Consider the following 20,358-nt stretch of genomic DNA (forward strand, 5'->3'; position numbering starts at 1 on the left):
GACTTGTTTGAAGTGTTCCAGCACGCAGAAAATACTGAGAAAGAGCCTACACATGTTTCCATTCAAAATTCAAACGCACCAGGCCATACCCGTACGAGCTGTGCAACAAAGGGTTGCCTTTGCTAATCAGATGCTCACAATGATTAATAGTGAAGGATTAGATGTTGGCTGCATCTGATTTACAGATGAAGCACACTTCCACCTGAATGGATACATGAATAAGCAGAACTGGTGATTTTGGGGTTCCGAAAAGCCATATTGGTGTGAAGCGAAACCCCTGTATTCTCCTAAAGTTACTGTGTGGGCTGCAGTATGCAGCAGAGGCATTATTGGCCCTTTTTCCATTCGAGGAACGGTTACTGGTGCACGTTACGTTGCAATTTTGGAACAATTTGTTGCCACACAGCAAGCGTTAGAGGATCAACCAGATACTGAATGGTTTATGCAAGATGGAGCCCGACCACATTGGACCAAACAAGTGTTTCACTTTCTTGAGGAATATTTCAGGAATCGAGTCATTGCTTTGGAATATCCCAAATTTACTGGTGCACCTCCATATTCGCCGCATTTGACTCCCTGTGACTTTTTTTTGTGGGGCACAGTGAAAGACATGGTCTACCCGAAGCATCCCACCACGCTGGACGAGCTTGAATCGACGATCTCTGTGGCGTGTGAACCCATTTCGGTTGAGACACTACGAAATGTGATGGCGAATTTCATTCTTCATTTGCGCCACCTCTGTAGTGCCAATGGGGAACATTTTGAAAACATTGTGATGTGATTGTTTGCAATGATTGTTTTCATACGATTATCTCACTTATGTATGCTGATAAGAGCTGTACAGTGTACAGCGCCATCTGTTAGCAACTTTTGTAACTATTATTTCAAACTGCTGTATAAACTTCTTACAGCTTTCACAATAAACATACCGTTTACTGCATTCCTCTATCGATCTTTGTTTTCGAGATATTTAATTTTGAAATCAGGGAGTCCTTTTCTGGACACCCTGTATTTATTGTATTTCTTTCATAGATTACAAATTATGCAATAATGATGGCAAAAAAGTATAATTATCCTTAAAAAAAAAGAAAGAAAGAAAGGAAGGCAAGGTGAGTTCAGCAATTTCACGTGTAATTGGGTTTTCTATAGAAAAGGCAGAGGGCTTGACAGAACATGTATTTAGCCAGGTAACCCACAAAATATTCAGTGCACAGTAGTAAAATTTATGATCATGCTTATCACAAATATACAGCTGCTGGGATTTAAACTGTGCTATTAGGATCTTGCCTAACCACGCCCTTGGAAAAAAAAAAAAAAAAAAAAAAAAAAAAAAAAATTTTGGTGGCCAACATTTTATGTGAAAGCTTAACTTTTCATGTAGCTGTACTGTATATATATTACTTTAAACCATTAACTTTTCTTGTTTGTGCATTTGCACTACTTAACTTGCTTGACAGACTACATAACCTGTCCTACTCTTTGAGTATCTGCTATTGTTGGCTGATGAGATCATGTGACATGAACTATGCTGGGTTTTGTTTCCTAAAGTGGCAGGAACTTCTATGCCAGTTTATAAAACCCATACCATTCAAAGGATTGACAAATTTGACAGCTCTAAGGGAAAGTATATTTCCACTTAACACAGGAAAAATGTACTTTCACCCCAGATCTAGTGTATTCTCACCTGGGGAAAGGTGTATCTTCACCCAGGAAAAAGTGTATTTTTAATCAGGAAATCAGGAATTTTTTTCTCGTCCACGTATACACCATGTATATTCAGTCAGGAACTATTGCATATCAGTCAGGAAAAATTGCATATATTTTTGTCCAAGAGCAATTATTTTGATTTCCTTTTTGAAGACAAGTTTAATCTGTTGTTAAACAAAGTTTATTTGTGTTTAGTAAATGTTGCAGACCCTAAAGAGAGGGTTACAGTAGAGGAAATTACTGAGGAGAAGAAAAGGAAAATTTTTAAAAGAATTTTTATTTGCAATGAAATATTCTCAGAATGTCAGAATATCAGAGTAATCTTGAAGTAACAATTCAACACATTTCCTACTCATCATCTTCAGCTGAAATCTCAAGATGATGAATCTCATTGAAACTCAGTGAAACATTGTTTCAGGATGTTATTGCCATGAGAATAATTCATCAGTGAAATTCACCAAGAAAGCCTGAAAGGAATTTTTTTCTTTCCCAAATATGTCTTTGATTTCTTATTCAGTTTTTTGGCCAAAATCAATGGAAAATGAGAATGCCATCCATTTTCTTGAGACCAAGTATAATTTTTTTGCTAATATAAATAAATGTTTAGCTGCAACAAATTCCTGGGTGGAGCAATACATAAAATGAGGGAAGGCAACCACTTACCTGTAGTGGACCAGTGCGTGGAGCACAAAAACACGTTAACAGGAACAGTACTTACAATAGCTGTTGAAGCACTTGCTCTTTTTCTAGCAAAAGTACACACACACACACACACACACACACACACACTCCACAGGAAGTGTGTATTTGGGTGTCTGTGTCGTTGTGTATGTGTGAAAGTGTGTACTTTTGCTAGAAAAAGAGCAAGTGCTTGAAAGCTAATGTGACTGCTGTTCCTGTTTGGTGTTTCTGTGCTCCACGCATTGGTCGTCTATGGATAAGTGTGATGCCAGAAGTTTATTTTGCCTCAGTGCAACTTTAAACTCTTCATCATGAATTTGTCTGTCACAAGTTTCACTCTTGTATCTTGTAAACCAAATTTATGCTTCTTTGGGCACAGAAATGTAAATCTATTATCCACAATTTTTCATCAGGCAAAAAAAAAAAAAAAAAAAAAAAAAAAAGAGTATACTAGTGACCTGTTCTGGCTTCATATGGTAGCACTAAGTATTTATAGTGAAAGACTTGTCTGGCATAGCAGTAATAAAATATATACACAAATCTTCATTTTGAATCTGTCCATCCATTAGTGAAAACAATATCAAAATACCTATAGTAGTTACTGTGATTAGCTTTCATGTACAAACAGAAACAAGTGATGAGATACTTTATAATATGTGTAGATTCTGTTCAAGCTTTGCTGTACTCCTCACTCACAGCAATTGATTCCTCAACTGCTTTCCCCATGAGACACCACCTCATCTACAGCCGACCAGCTCTTAGTTTCCATCATTGCCATTAGATGTCACTCCTAATGCCTATTAAATATGGAACAGATAACAATACATATATTACACACTCATGATTGCTGTAATTAAAAATTACATTCACAAACCTTCTTCAGGAATTGGTGTGTCTGTTAGTGAAAACCATATCAAAATTCCTGTAACACTTACTGATATTAATGTTGACATGCAGACAGGAAAATGTGGTGGATGACATTGATTTAGTAATTTGTATAGAGTTGTAATTTTCTCTGTTCTGCGCTGTAGTAGTATTATAAAAGTTCTTCACACTACGTAGCATATTATTCACCTCCTAGAAAATATGCCAGTGGAAACATTTTGAACATAGTTGAGTTCCTTCAGTTGTGACTCGTATGTTTCTGATGGTAGTTGCGGCAACTTACAGCCATGTTTGTTATGGGTTCAAGGAATTGGGGATTGTGTAGCAGGAGAATTTTGTGGTTGGGGAGAAGGTACTGCATAGAGGTTTGGGCTTGGTTGATATGGTTTTGCAGGTCTATGTTGGTGAGGGCTAAGGATTGGCAGAATCTGAACAGGTGGAGGTCATTTTGAAAGGAGGGGTGGCAGCCAGAGGTGGGTAATTTGATGGTAAGGGAATTAGGGGGGGGGGGATACCATGAGCCTAGCAACAATGCAGGAACAGAATGTGGGACTGGGATCTGGCTAGGGATAAGGAAACTTTTCTGTATTGATGCAGATGGAAGGAGAAAGGATCCATGGTGGTGGAAAAATGCGAAAAATTACATAAATAATGTAGAATTACATCCAAAAAATTTTGCAGAAATACACCCAGTAAGTGTCAGAATTTTGCAAAAAGGATGAAATGGATTCAAAAGCCGGACACCACCAGCAATACCTCCACTTCAACAGCTGCCACCCGTTCCATACCAAGAAGTCCCTTCCGTACAGCCTAGCTACCCACTGTCGTCGCACCTACAGTGATGAGCAGTCCCCCTCGAAATATACCGAGGGTCTCACTGAGGCCTTCACTGATCGTAATTATTGTCCCGACCTTGTACGAAAATAAATCTCCCGTTCCTTATCTTTCCACCACCTCCCAAAGTCCCACCATCCAGCCACAGAGGAGCATTCCCCTCATAACTCAGTACCACCCAGGACTGGAGCAAATGAATTACATTCTCCGCCAAGGTTTCGATTACTTCTCGGCCTGGCTTGAAATGAGAAATGTCTTGCCTACTGTTCTTTCCATCCATCCCACAGTGATATTCCGCCATCCACCAAACCTACACAGTATACTTGTACATCCTTACACAACCCCTGCTTCCAATCCCTTACCTCATGGCTCATACCCCTGTAATAGACCTAGATGCAACACCTGTCCCATACATCCTCCCACCACCACCTACTCCAGTCCGGTCACTAACATTATGTATCCCATCACAGGCTACCTGTGAAACCAGTCATGTGGTCTACAAGCTAAGCTGCAACCACTGTGCTGCATTCAATGTAGGCATGACAACCAACAAGCTGTCTGTCTGCATGAATGGCCACCCACAAACTGTGGCCAAGGAACAAATGGACCACCCTGTTGCTGAACACACTGCCAAACATGATATCCTTCATTTCAATGACTGCTTCACAGCCTGTGCCATATGGATCCTATCAACCAATGCCAGCTTTTCTGAATTGCACTGACGGAACCTTTCACTGCAATACATCCTACGTTCCCGTAACCCTCCTGGCCTCATCTTTTGTTAGTCACTGTCCTCACCCATTAGTCCCTTCCCTGATCCCATTCCAGCACTACACAGCCGTCATTCCACCACCACACCCAGTCTTTTTATTTCTCTCCTTTTCTGCTACCCCCCTCCCCACATCTCCCCTGCCCTCCGTCTAACCTGCAGCACTTCACTGTCCGCCACCCCCCACCATACTATCCCTCCTACTCCCCACCCCAGTCCCCTCCTTACCCCCACCCAGTCAGCATTCCGATCATGCACTGGTCCTGCTGCTCGCAGTGTGCTTTCAGGTGCCTGAGGCTGCAGTCATGTGTCTGAGTTGCATTTGCGTGCGTGCGTGCGTGCGCGCGCGTGTGTGTGTGTGTGTGTGTGTGTGTGTTGTTGTTGATGAAGGCCAATGGCTGAAAGCTTTAATTGTGAGACCTGCAAGCATGTCTGAAGGAACAGACACTGCTGACAATTTACAGCCATATTAAATTATGAAATGTACTCGCAAATTGCCAAACTACTTTCTAGCAAAGTGGTAGGCAGGCACTACAGCATGTCAAAAGTGATAGCTACTTTAGTTTTAACAGTTAAAGGACTTCCTGTATGCAAGGTTGTTGTGTTGTATGCCACATCAGCCAATTCTAGGTAAACAGTTAAATCATTCTGAAGCTCCAAGTTCAATTATTCTAAAACATGGGAAATTTGCTCATAAAGCTCATAACAAGTGTGGTTTCTTGATAAAAATGTTAAACTTGTGAAACAGCTTCATGTACACTCTTAAACTTAAAGGCTGCTCTTCTGACTTACCATATATGTGGGTGTACTCTCCATGTATTTGTGATAACTGATAACTCGGAGTGAAACTTGAGGTACATTTTGATGAAGGTGTTCTTATATAGTGGCTTCCATATGTTGGTATCAGATGTGTGGCTGCCTGACTCACTTGACTTTTGAATCAGTGAGTTGGTTTCTAAGCGAATGTGCCCTGTGTTGTCACCACCATCACCATCAATAATACTGGAGAATGAAGCTTATGTTTTTGTAACAACAGTGGCTATAAACATTTTACTAATGTCATGAGTCCATGCTGTAGAAATGGTGAGTAATTGCCCATTGACTCATAGATGGTTTAATAATCTCATTTTCTGCTTGTTATATCTTCAACTTTTTTTCTTTGCTGTCTGATTTTTTGCAGTTGTGATAAAGTTTGAGGCATGAGTGTGTTTAGAATAATTTCAAGTAACCCAAAATCCTCAAAAAAAGTTCTTCTCCTCTCCAAAATGAATTTTCACTTGGCAATGGATCCTGCACCAGTTTGAGACATTCTGGTAGGTTAAAATTGTGTGCCAGAATTGGATTTGAGCTCAGAATGTTTGTCTTTCACAGGCAGTTACTTGACCATTCGAATTATTTGGGCATGACACACAACCCATACTCATAGGAAAGAGACATGTCTAAAGTAAACTTGTGAGAGCAGGTTTGTGAGCCATGCCTGGGCAGCTCAGTTGGTTGAACAGTTGCCCATGAAAGGCATAGGCTCTGGGTCTGAGTCCTAGTCTAGCACACACAGTTCAATCTACCAGGATGCTTCAGTCCTTCCCCTTTCTTTTCCTGCAAAACGTTGCTCACACTTGGGTTTGTGTTCATTCATTTCCAAGTACTGCTTGTGTGACTCTTGTTTTCCATTGCTTTCTGTTTATTTTTCTCTATTGTGCTTTTCCTGTCACATGACCAACCATTTTTTTTAGGTTGAGCGAGGGTTGTAGTGGGGATAACCTTTTACCATCTGATTGGTTATTTCTGCACTTAGTATTCCCAGTATTTTCTGTTTCAGTATCAATTTCTGTTGAACTAGAAGTTCATCCTTGCACATATGTCAGATCTTCATTGTCAGAATTGACAAAAATTTTCAAGGTCTTTCTGGGCCTGAATCTATCAGAGAGGGAAAAAAAAAAAAAAAAAAAAAAGTGTCTGAGAACATTAGGATCATCGAAATTGATGTAGACTGAATTCAGAATTTTGCCTCAATGACATATTGATGCAAACATTGGCAACAGCAAAATGTTGTTTCCTCTTGTTGTGAGCTGTCATCACCCTTTCTGCACATACAAACTATTTTATGAGTCCTTTGACTATTTGTAGTCACTCTTAATGCACTTGAAATACTGGAGAATAAGGCATTTTATTTAGACAAGTAATACCATTGTGAAGCAAATTTTCACTGCAAATGCATTAACAAGCCTGAATAATGCTAGGAATACCTCTTTGAACTAATAATAATAATAATAATAATAATAATAATAATGATATTGCTAATGCAATGTCAATAATATGATAGCAAAAGCAACAGGAAAGACAACAGTGATACCAGGAACCTGTGCTATCTGAGTTTATTCAGAAGAGAGTATATGGATGTAAACCTTTTTTGCTTATATTAGAAAACTGGGGGATGAGAGGGACAAATTACTTATTTCCTTCTGCTCAGAGGCTCTATATATTTATGCATATTAACCCTCAAATGTACAGAGTCATACTGTCTAAAGAATTCTTAATAGACATACATACTTTTGCTAACGTAAAGATATTACTATTCTTTGTCTCGCTTTTACTTTTTTTTGAACTTATACCCCTTTGTGTAAAGAAAAGGAAATTGATGCTGTAAACAATTAAATCATCCTGAACTGGTGGGATAACAAGATGGATTGTTTTGTTCTTTAGTTAACTCTTGATTGCTACATACATGTTCTCTGTATTCTGTACTGAGTGCAGCTTTGATGTTGCTGTATTGCTCGCATAAGGGTGCATTTATTCCACCACCTTGATGCTCAGTGGTGTGACCCAGCGATGATGTCTCACATCCACTGCGCCTTACCAGCCCATTTAACCTGCACAATTGCTGCTCACTTCACCACTTGATCCAATCTTCACCAGACCATGATATCAAGGTGATTTGTGTTTTGCACTGCAACCATTGCTGTATCTACTGGAACTTGAGCCAGGATTGGCTGCTCCAAGGTTACTCCAGCAGTACTGCATTTGCTTCGACAAGCACTCTGCTAGCTGTGTGAGTAGCTGCATTGTAATTACCCCTGGGAGCAGTGAGGCTGCAGCATACATTCGACAAGGCTCCTGGCGGGCAGTGAGGTGCAATGTGCCAGCAGCGAGCAGTGAATTGCCAACAGTGAAGCTGCAACATACATGTACCCTAACAGTGCAACCTGTGCTGAGAGACAAGTGTTCCAGCTGCTATGACATACACATCTGATTTTAAGAAAACATTTGCCACAGTTATTGTGCACCATTAAATTACATAAGGCACTGCACGAAATTTTAAAGAATTTACAGAGGTAAAAATCATTGCATTTACTTTGCATATGGTTGGCTTTTGGCTCCTACGTTTCTGTGTATGAAACATAGATAAGATGTCGAAACTTTATTTAAAATTGAGAGCAGGATGAGACCTCATTTTGTTTTTGAGCTATTGGTTCTTACATCTGGCGGATGGCTTCATGCCGCATGCCCAATTCCATCCCTGCGCATTGGGAATTGTGCTCATAACAATTTTCATATTTCATAAACACTTTGAGTTGTCAAAACGAGGTTTCCCACAAGTGATAGCATGCAGTGAGGCACATATATTGTACAGTAAATACTCAAAACTGTTTTTTCACTGAGATGTAGAAGCAATTCATTTGCAGTATTGAGAGAGTTGATGGAACGGGGTGTGTAAACACATCGATAGCACTTAAGGAAAACCCAGGGCTGTGTTTAAACATGTCATCAGCATCTGGGGAATGGTAAGCATGACAAGTCAACTTGAGCAGTGAAAGGTTTCAATCTACATGGTAATGCTTAATTTTGGATTGAACAACTACTGTCTTTTATACATTTCTCTGCCCATTTACAAATAGAACTTCTAGTGTGTACAAATACAGTTCTGCTCCAGTGATAGATCTGAAGAAGATCTGCGTCAGGATAGACAACACTCATTATTGCTGTTCCTGCTTCATGGGAACCAATGGCACAGCTATTATAATTGATGTGTGATTTAATCATGACTTTTGTAAAATGAAGAATACAGTTAAGGAAAGTATAAGTGGAGTTTAAGTTATGATCTGATACTTTTAAAGTTTTCTATGTACTATTTATTTTTATTAACACTTCCCTGTTTTGTAATTCATCATTTTTATGATGGTCTCACAGTTGCATTCTTCATGTGTGGTTTTATCTGCCAATGATTTAACATTTTGTTCCAAAAGATCAAGTTGGTTTCAGTGTACTACAGTTTGCTAGTTGTTACACTGTGGTATATGCTGAATAGCAAATAATATTAACTTTTTAGATTTCTTCATTTCCAAGCCAGCCGCTGTGGCCAAGCAGTTCTAGGCGCTTCACTCCAGAACCACACTGCTGCTACAGACGCAGGTTCGACTCCTGCCTCGGGCATGGATGTGTGTGATGTCCTTAGTTTAGTTAGGTTTAAGTATTTCTAAGTCTCGGGGACTGATGACCTCAGATGTAAAGTCCCATAGTGCTTAGAGCCATTTGAGCCTTCATTTCCAACATTTTTTTTGTTTTCTTTGAATCTTGCATCTACACACTTGCTGCATGTTGTGCATCAGGAGTCATTCTTCTGATTTAATTTCTGTTACTATACATTTTTTTGTGTTTTCAGTTAACTGTTACTAATTATGACATTTCTCTTGTTTTGCAAGTGTAGGCATGCTTCCTAAAAACTGATTACTTGAACCAGAGGTATCATCAGAAACGTGCCTTGTACCTTGCATACTTGGCTTCATATTTACAAGAGAGTGATTTACTCGAGGAAGTGATGTTCCATACATGGTGTGGCAATACATTGAAACCAGTATTAAAACTAAAGCCAGCTGGTAAATTAAGCAAACATGTAACTGTGTTGTTGCATTTGTCAGCCGAATCAACATCTTTGAAGATGACTCGATTTTCACCTTCAAAAAACAATGTGAGGCAATCGTGGTATTTTGGTGACTCTGATGGTACTGATAGTGGTAAGTTTTAATAAATTTTTTGTTGTTGCAGTAGTTGCGGATAATAGCCATTTATACTTGGTACCATTGTCAAAAATTCTTGATTGATTTAGTGACATATATCCTGTAAATATAACACTGACACTACGTAAGATAATTGCTTACTCAAAACAGGGAGGCCAAGTATAATAAATGGGAAGTGTGTTGCATATCACTAATGGAAATAATTTTCATTTGAGTAGAAGATATATATTCTACAAAATCAAATGTCAGTAATTTTGTTCTTATGAATTCCAAAGTTAGTTACAATTTGAAAGCTGCTAAGTTCCATTGCTAATTTCATGATATTAAGTAGTGATGTAAAGCTAACTCTGGAGTTATGGTTGCATATTATTCATTTTGTCACTATGTTATTTCTTCACACTCCCCAATATCTCTCTGTCAGACCAGGGTTTCTGAAAGTACTGCAGTTATTCCTGGAGGTTAAGAGTACAATCCAGTATCCAGATTCTTGAAATAAATACAACACCTCTCGGAAATGAGGTGCTGTATATTAAACTCTCATTTACAATGACTGTGCATATCAAAGATTGCTTATTACTTGGAAAATCACAAATATATTAATATGGGTTATATCCAAAAAAAGTCTGTACAATTTAACAGATTCCATTTGAGTATCACAGATAACAATTTCTCCCTTGATCCTGTGATATCATTGTGGTTGTCATGGCCATCCTTCTTCCACAGGTCACACATATCTCCAAGGCAGGACCTGACTCTGTGGAACAAATCGTGCAAGCTGCAATTATTGTGAACATAATAAGACTGTTATTATTGTCCCAGCTGGTAGATACACTGTGGCTGTCCACTTCAGAACACATCCACATAAAGAAAACAAACTTCCAAACAACAGGCTGTACCAGTTCATTGCTTAAATGAACTTTGTTGTCGTTGTCGTTGTCGTTGTTGTTGTTGTTGTTGTTGTTGTTGTTGTGGTCTTCAGTCCAGATACTGGTTTGATGCAGCTCTCTGTGCTACTCTATCCTGTACAAACTTCTTCATTTCCAAGTAACTGCTGCACCCTACATCCTTCTGAATCTGCTTAATGTATTTGTCTCTTGGTCCCCCTCTATGATTTTTACCCTCCGCATTGCCCTCCAGTACTAAATTGATGATCCCTTGATGCCTCAGAACATGTCCTACCAACCGTTCCCTTCTTCTAGACAAGTTGTGCAACTAATTCCTCTTCTCCCCAATTCTATTCAGTACTTCCTCATTAGTTACATGGTCTACCCATCTAATCTTTCAACACTCTTCTGTAGCACCACATTTCGAAAGCTTCTATTCTCTTCTTGTGTAAACTATTTATCATCCACGTTTCACATCCATACATGGTTACACACCATACAAATACCTTGAGGAAAAATTTCCTGACACTTAATTCTATACTCGATGTTAGCAAATTTCTCTTCTTCAGAAATGCTTTTCTTGCCATTACCAGTCTGCAGTTTATACCCTCCCTACTTGAACCATCATCAGTTATTTTGCTCCCCAAATAGCAAAACACATTTACTACTTAAAGGGTCTCACTTCCTAATATAATTCCCTCAGCATCACCTGATTTAGTTAGACTATATTCCATTATCCTCGTTTTGCATTTGTTGATGTTCATCTTATATCCTCCTTTCAAGACACTGTCCATTCCGTTCAACTGCTTTTCCAGGTACTTTGCTGTCTCTGACAGAATTACAATGTCATTAGCAGACCTCAAGGTTTTTATTCCTTCTCCATGGATTTTAATTCCTATTCCAAATTTTTCTTTTGATTCCTTTACTGCTTTCTCAATGTATAGATTGAATAACATCGAGGATAGGCTACAACCCTACCTCATTCCCTTTCCAACCACTGCTTCCCTTTCGTGCCCCTTGACTCTTATAACTGCCATCTGGTTTCTGTACAAATTGTAAATAGCCTTTCACTCCCTGTATTTGACCCCTGCCACCTTCAGAATTTGAAAGAGAGTATTCCAGTCAACTTTGTCAAAAGCTTTCTCTAAGTCTACAAATGCTAGAAACGTAGGTTTGCCTTTCCTTAATCAATCTTCTAAGATAAGTCATAGGATCAGTATTGTCTCACCTGTTCCAACATTTATACAGAATCCAAACTGGTCTTCCCCAAGGTTGGTTTCTCCCAGTTGTTTCCATTTGTCTGTAAAGAATTCATGTCAGTATTTTTACTAAATTGATAGTTCGGTAATTTTCACAGCTGTCTACACCTGCTTTCTTTGGGGTTGGAATTTGTATATTCTTCTTGAAATCTGAGGGTATTTCGCCTGTCTCATACATCTTGCTCACCAGACGGTACAGCTGGCTTTACACAATGAAGAGATTGCTTAACTTTTGATTTTCAGACAAAAAGTCCTTCTTCAGAAGCAGAAATCTCACACACACACACACACACACACACACACACACACACACACACAGAGAGAGAGAGAGAGAGAGAGAGAGAGAGAGAGAGAGAGAGAGAGCTACTGCCTGCAGCTGCTTGGGCCCAACTGCTGACTGAAGCCATAGACAATAAGCATGTATGAGTGTGTCATGCTTGTGTGTGTGTGTTTTCTGCTTCTGAAGGACTTTTCTGTGTGAAAGCTAGAAGTGGAGGAATCTTTTCATTGTGTCTGTCCACAATTCAACACCATCTCTATGTTTCATATTGTTATTCCATCCTGGACTTTGCGTTGTTCTCTGTTTCTCAAGGATTTCCGTGCTCCTGTTCATAGACAGTGACCTAAGGAAGTAGTTGTTAGTTACTGCAGTTGATAGTTCTGTATGTGATATTTCATTTGTTTGTTTGTCGATTTCTACTGTCTTTCATCAGAGTAGGTTCCTGTACCTGCTTAAATATCTTTTTGCTGCCTTTCTCTCACTCCAATTATTCTCCAGCATTGGCAATTGAGAGCTATTTTATTTTAAAGAGTGTTGCTGGAATTTCTCAGTTTGTATTTAATGTTTGTTCAGAGACTGCTGTGAGTTTATTATACAGTTTTCTCCTAAACAGTGAATGAATATCAGAATGAATATTTTAATGCAGAGTATGCACTATTATGAAATTTTCTGACAGATTGAAACTGTGTACTGGATTGGAATGTGAACTGGACTCTTGCCTTTCATGGACAGTGTTTGTTCTTATTTGACAGATCATTCAGGCACTGCCCATGGCCCATCGTCACAGCTTCAATTTAGTCGGTAACTTTCCCCTGCTTTGCAAACTCTGCAGAAGCTGACCTGCATACCACACTAAATTAGCACTGCTAAGGGACAGAATATTGTGGAGGATGATTAGCCACATTCTAAGTTTCATTTCCAGAAGGAATCTTACACTCAGCAGCAGAATGTAGCGTTGCAGCAGCACTATTATGATATTTCTTGACATTAAACACTCGGATAGATGAGGAATGAGTCTGAACCTTTGCCTTTCACAAGCAATGGTCACATTAAGTGAACTATCTAGGCCTGACTGAAACTCCACCTTCACAGCTCATTGCAGCTATTTGTCTTTGAAATATACAATAGGTATCAATCTTCCCAAAGTAGAAAAGTAGTATAATGCATCTCTACAGCTCAAGAGAACATTATTTCCTCACTTGTTTCTCAGAGAATGTCTTTTTCCTCTTTTCAACCACAACACTGGACAAAAGTAGAACTGATTCTGACAGGCATTGTATCACTGAGTGCTGTTCGCAATTGAAAGAATTCATAACAAGATATAACATTCATCTTTGTGTGACAACATATGTGCCAAAACTGGAACTTCTAGTTAAATAATGTGTGCTGTTGTTTATGTTTGTTGTATATAGATGCCGGAACGCCAACCCCTCATTACAATAGTAGCATTGCCAGAGATGTTGCTGCCTTAAGTTACAACGATTATCTTGTGCAGTTACTGGAGACACATAGTAACATTCGTGATGGGATTGTTTTATTGAAGGTGTGGCTTCGGCAAAGAGAACTTGATCAGGTATGGCTAGATATTTGTCTGAAACTTGTTTTTCATTTAAAATATTATGTTGGCATTTGTGAGTCACTTCTGTTTTGTTTGATCTGTCTACATATTCAATACATTCCATAGGGTTTTGGAGGCTTCTCTGGCTTTATTATGACCATGTATGTTGCGTACCTTCTCAACATGCGTCGACTGAATAATTCAATGAGCAGCTACCAAATAGCACGTTACGTCTGGAACAGTTTAGGTATGTATGGTGAAATAGCCTACTTTACAGAGTTTGTCTGTGAAGTAATGAGACTAGCCACCGAGCAGCACTCCAGTCGCCAGCAGTGTGTTCCTCAGCAGGGGGATTTGTGTTGGGTGTCTAAACTAAACAACACACCAGGCAGCAGTCGTGTCTGAGCTTTGACACTGTGAGGATCATGCATGACACAAAAGCTGTTTTTGAGTCACAGTAGAAAATGTGAAAAATGAAACTTTTGCTGGAGCTTGTTACACGATTAAATTTTGCATTTATCTAGGCAAAACTGCTTCTGAGATACTTTCTCTGATTAAGGAGGCTTACAAAGATGACACCCTGTTATGGGCCCAGGTTTCCTGTGGTTCAATGAGTTCAGCAACGGACGGGAGACTGTTGAAGACATGGAGCGATCTGGACGCCCTTCAATGAATATTTTGGATAAAAATGTGGCCGAAGTGAAAAATGCAAGGCATTTGTACCTCTGGGATGAAACGTCAATTCCATTTTCTACAAAGACATTAAAGAGCACTTGCACAGAACCATCAAATTGGAACTACCAGAGCCTGTCGATCATTGGAAGCTCCACCATGACATCACTCCGGCCCAAATTACCTTCATTGCTACCACCTACCTGCCTGGATAGAGATTGCAACCTTGCTGCAGTCACTGTAGATTCCAGATACAAGCTTATCAGACTTAATTCTATTCCCAAAACTGAAGAGAAGCCTGAAAGGTCTCCATTTTGGTGATGTTCCTGCCATCCAGTGGGCTGTCACAGTGTCTGTGAAAGAGATTAAGTCAGCTGACTTGCTGGGAGCCTTTGCAACATGGAAATTGCATTGGCAGTGGTGTATTGGGACCCAAGGAGACTATGTTAGCAATTTTAACAATATGCACCAACTGGATCAATAAATTCTTTTTAGCAGACCCAGTCTCTTTACTTTATGGACAAACCCAGTATATAAGACAAATTTAATTCATAAATTGCAACTTTCAGCTCATATAGAGTTTTTAATAGTGTATATTTTCTTTTGTAGCACAGGCTGACTGGACCACCAATGGTATTAGTTTAACACCAGCTGATGCTGATAATGTACCAACATTATCAGAATACCATGAACATTATGAAGTTGTGTTTGTGGATATTTCTGGTTTCTGTAACATCTGTGCCGATATGACAAAGGAGACCTTCCAGATGGTAATTAATTGCATGTGTTTTTGTTTACTAGAGCAAAATAGGATGTTTAAATTATGATTTATGTTTATTTGAACAATACAGAATATGTACAGTTAGCTAAATAATTAATGCTCCTGATTTTGTTTAGCACTTTGCAGTGTGTAATGTATTTGGTGTTTTGGAGGCAGTTGTGTAATTTACTGTAATGCTTGATCTGAAAAGGACTGCATAGCAATAAAAGCACTATGCACTGCACACATTTTTCCTGATGACCCTGCTTGTTGTGTTGTGTACACACCATGAGTTTTCTCGCTCTTAGTAGATTTTTAACATCATAGACACTCACAAATTGTGGTTACACCTGTCAGTAATGTTTTTAGTGCATTTCTTAAGTTATTATAATAGTAGCCAGACTTTATTATGATTGTAGTTCTCATTGACATGTAGTGTTGCAAAGATTAGAATCAGTCAGATGCTCTCATGCAAATTCTGTGAGAAATTCTGAAATTTTATGTGTTTGTTTGATGGGAAACTGACTTTCACCAATGAAAAAGAAGGTTGACTAGTAACAGGCACATAATTCAATTCTCAACTAGAAGAAAGGTATGAAACTGTAGAATGAACTAGCCAATGGAGTGAGAACTAATGAAAAATAAATGAAATATGTGATTATTGACATTGATCTCAAAAAGTAGCTATTGTGTGAAGAGCTGTGGATGATTAAAGTATGGATCATCACAGTATTATGAGCTTTAGAAAAGATTTTTCAGCACTTCATCGGAGTAAATTAACAACAGGTACGTGGTGTTCACTATTGTATACAAGATATGTGATACATTTGTAATTGAAGAATATCCTGAAGGCTTGAATGAGAAAATAAATGCTGATATTATATACGTAGTGCAACACATTTTTCATACTTTTTCATTCTATAGGAACAATACATTTTCTTGAGAGATGCAATAATGGGATCATCATTCCAGTTACTGGCAGAGAAGGTTGAGAATACCACTGTTGTTTAACTATAATCATGGCCCTCAGCTTGTAAGTCAAGTGGAAGATTGAACGAAAGACTTCAAAGGTTCTGTGCCAATCTAGGATGTGACAGCCTAAATTTGTGTCATAGCATTGAGACCCCCCATGAACCATGGACCTTGCCGTTGGTGGGGAGGCTTGCGTGCCTCAGCGATACAGATAGCCGTACCGTAGGTACAACCACAACGGAGGGGTATCTGTTGAGAGGCCAGACAAACATGTGGTTCCTGAAGAGGGGCAGCAGCCTTTTCAGTAGTTGCAAGGGCAACAGTCTGGATGATTGACTGACCTGGCCTTGTAACAATAACTAAAACGGCCTTGCTGTGCTGGTACTGCGAACGGCTGAAAGCAAGGGGAAACTACAGCCGTAATTTTTCCTGAGGACATGCAGCTTTACTGTATGATTAAATGATGATGGGGTCCTCTTGGGTAAAATATTCCGGAGGTAAAATAGTCCCCCATTTGGATCTCCGGGCGGGGACTATTCAAGAGGATGTCGTTATCAGCAGAAAGAAAATTGGCGTTCTACGGATCGGAGCGTGGAATGTCAGATCCCTTAATCGGGCAGGTAGGTTAGAAAATTTAAAAAGGGAAATGGATAGGTTAAAGTTAGATATAGTGGGAATTAGTGAAGTTCGGTGGCAGGAGGAACAAGACTTCTGGTCAGGTGACTACAGGGTTATAAACACAAAGTCAAATAGGGGTAATGCAGGAGTTGGTTTAATAATGAATAGGAAAATAGGAATGCGGGTAAGCTACTACAAACAGCGTAGTGAACGCATTATTGTGGCCAAGATAGATACGAAGCCCACACCTACTACAGGAGTACAAGTTTATATGCCAACTAGCTCTGCAGATGGCGAAGAAATTGAAGAAATGTATGATGAAATAAAAGAAATTATTCAGACAGTGAAGGGAGACGAAAATTTAATAGTCATTGGTGACTGGAATTCGAGTGTAGGAAAAGGGAGAGAAGGAAACGTAGTAGGTGAATATGGATTGGGGCTAAGAAATGAAAGAGGAAGCCGTCTGGTAGAATTTTGTACAGAGCACAACTTAATCATAGCTAACACTTGGTTTAAGAATCATGATAGAAGGTTGTATACATGGAAGAACCCTGGAGATACTAGAAGGTTTCAAATAGATTATATAATGGTAAGACAGAGATTTAAGAACCAGGTTTTAAATTGTAAGACATTTCCAGGGGCAGATGTGGACTCTGACCACAATCTGTTGGTTATGAACTGTAGATTAAAACTGAAGAAACTGCAAAAAGGTGGGAATTTAAGGAGATGGGACCTGGATAAACTGAAAAAACCAGAGGTTGTACAGAGTTTCAGGGAGAGCATAAGGGAACAATTGACAGGAATGGGGGAAAGAAATACAGTAGACGAAGAATGGGTAGCTTTGAGGGATGAAGTAGTGAAGGCAGCAGAGGATCAAGTAGGTAAAAAGACGAGGGCTAGTAGAAATCCTTGTGTAACAGAAGAAATATTGAATTTAATTGATGAAAGGAGAAAATATAAAAATGCAGTAAATGAAGCAGGCAAAAAGGAATACAAACGTCTCAAAAATGAGATCGACAGGAAGTGCAAAATGGCTAAGCAGGGATGGCTAGAGGACAAATGTAAGAATGTAGAGGCGTATCTCACTAGGGGTAAGGTAGATACTGCCTACAGGAAAATTAAAGATAAGAGAACCACTTGTATGAACATCAAGAGCTCAGATGGAAACCCAGTTCTAAGCAAAGAAGGGAAAGCAGAAAGGTGGAAGGAGTATATAGAGGGTCTATACAAGGGCGATGCACTTGAGGACAATATTATGGAAATGGAAGAGGATGTAGATGAAGATGAAATGGGAGATACAATATTGCGTGAAGAGTTTGACAGAGCACTGAAAGAAAGTCGAAACAAAGCCCCGGGAGTAGACAACATTCCATTGGAACTACTGACGGCCTTGGGAGAGCCAGTCCTGACAAAACTCTACCATCTGGTGAGCAAGATGTATGAAACAGGCGAAATACCCACAGACTTCAAGAAGAATATAATAATTCCAATCCCAAAGAAAGCAGGTGTTGACAGATGTGAAAATTACCGAACAATCAGTTTAATAAGCCACAGCTGCAAAATACTAACACGAATTCTTTACAGACGAATGGAAAAACTAGTAGAAGCCGACCTCGGGGAAGATCAGTTTGGATTCCGTAGAAATACTGGAACACGTGAGGCAATACTGACCTTACGACTTATCTTAGAAGAAAGATTAAGGAAAGGCAAACCTACGTTTCTAGCATTTGTAGACTTAGAGAAAGCTTTTGACAATGTTGACTGGAATACTCTCTTTCAAATTCTAAAGGTGGCAGGGGTAAAATACAGGGAGCGAAAGGCTATTTACAATTTGTACAGAAACCAGATGGCAGTTATAAGAGTCGAGGGGCATGAAAGGGAAGCAGTGGTTGGGAAGGGAGTGAGACAGGGTTGTAGCCTCTCCCCGATGTTATTCAATCTGTATATTGAACAAGCAGTAAAGGAAACAAAAGAAAAATTCGGAGTTGGCGTTAAAATCCATGGAGAAGAAATAAAAATTTGAGGTTCGCCGACGACATTGTAATTCTGTCAGAGACAGCAAAGGACTTGGAAGAGCAGTTGAACGGAATGGATGGTGTCTTGAAGGGAGGATATAAGATGAACATCAACAAAAACAAAACGAGAATAATGGAATGTAGTCGAATTAAGTCAGGTGATGTTGAGGGTATTAGATTAGGAAATGAGACACTTAAAGTAGTAAAGGAGTTTTGCTATTTGGGGAGCAAAATAACTGATGATGGTCGAAGTAGAGAGGATATAAAATGTAGACTGGCAATGGCAAGGAAAGCGTTTCTGAAGAAGAGAAATTTGTTAACATCGAGTATAGATTTAAGTGTCAGGAAGTCATTTCTGAAAGTATTTGTATGGAGTGTAGCCATGTATGGAAGTGAAACATGGACAGTAAATAGTTTGGACAAGAAGAGAATAGAAGCTTTCGAAATGTGGTGCTACAGAAGAATGCTGAAGATTAGATGGGTAGATCACATAACAAATGAGGAAGTATTGAACAGGATTGGGGAGAAGAGAAGTTTGTGGCACAACTTGACCAGAAGAAGGGATCGGTTGGTAGGACATGTTCTGAGGCATCAAGGGATCACCAATTTAGTATTGGAGGGCAGCGTGGAGGGTAAAAATCGTAGGGGGAGACCAAGAGATGAATACGCTAAGCAGATTCAGAAGGATGTAGGTTGCAGTAGGTACTGGGAGATGAAGAACCTTGCACAGGATAGAGTAGCATGGAGAGCTGCATCAAACCAGTCTCAGGACTGAAGACCACAACAACAACAGCATTGAGAAATGTAGGGTCCCCCTAAATGGGCCAGGACTGCAGTACACATCAGTGGGCAGCTACCAAATAGCATTTACATCAGTAGGTGTGTATATTGGAGCAGTCTACTTTACAAAGTTTGTCTGTGAAATAAAGACTGTCTGCAAAGCAACACACTAGTTGCCAGCAGTGCACTTACTGGCAGGGGGCTTTGTGTATGCGGGGGATCTAAGCTAAGCAACGCATCAGGCAGCAGTGTAATGTGCTAATAAAATAATAAAAATGAAAGTCCAGGTATTAAACATAATGTTACTTTGATCTACCATGACTATGTACGTAAAATTGTTGTGATTTACTTGACAGTTTTCACGGTGAACTGGCGCTGGTACTATGTTCACTTTTAAGGCTTTCACCTATGAGTGTTGGAACTTAAATAGTGGCAATTATTTTTTCACAACTGATATAAAAGAGTTACATGTTTGCACCTGTTACTGTCCTTCAGAGTAGTCACCAGCGTTGTGTAGAGGAAGTCACTTGGTAGAATTTTGCACAGAGGATAATCACTAACACATGGTTTAAGAATCATAAAAGGAGGTTGTATACTCGGAAGAGACCTGGAGACACCACAAGGTTCCAGATTGATTATATAATGGTAGGATAGAGATTTAGGAACCAG

The 20,358-nt window shown here is 39.4% G+C and overlaps 1 protein-coding gene across 1 annotated transcript in view; it reads left to right on the forward strand.

Moving 5' to 3' along the window:
• The window catches only part of LOC126094836 (nucleolar protein 6), a 140,467-nt gene that overhangs the window by 51,506 nt on the left and 68,603 nt on the right, over positions 1-20,358 (forward strand). The window contains exons 6-9 of the mRNA XM_049909433.1: positions 9,582-9,888; positions 13,727-13,887; positions 13,999-14,119; positions 15,154-15,314. Coding sequence (XP_049765390.1) covers positions 9,582-9,888; positions 13,727-13,887; positions 13,999-14,119; positions 15,154-15,314 — 750 coding nt within the window. The remainder of the gene's footprint in view (positions 1-9,581; positions 9,889-13,726; positions 13,888-13,998; positions 14,120-15,153; positions 15,315-20,358) is intronic.

The sequence above is a fragment of the Schistocerca cancellata genome, chromosome 8 (genome assembly GCF_023864275.1).
Source record: "Schistocerca cancellata isolate TAMUIC-IGC-003103 chromosome 8, iqSchCanc2.1, whole genome shotgun sequence".
Classification (NCBI taxonomy): domain Eukaryota; kingdom Metazoa; phylum Arthropoda; class Insecta; order Orthoptera; family Acrididae; genus Schistocerca; species Schistocerca cancellata.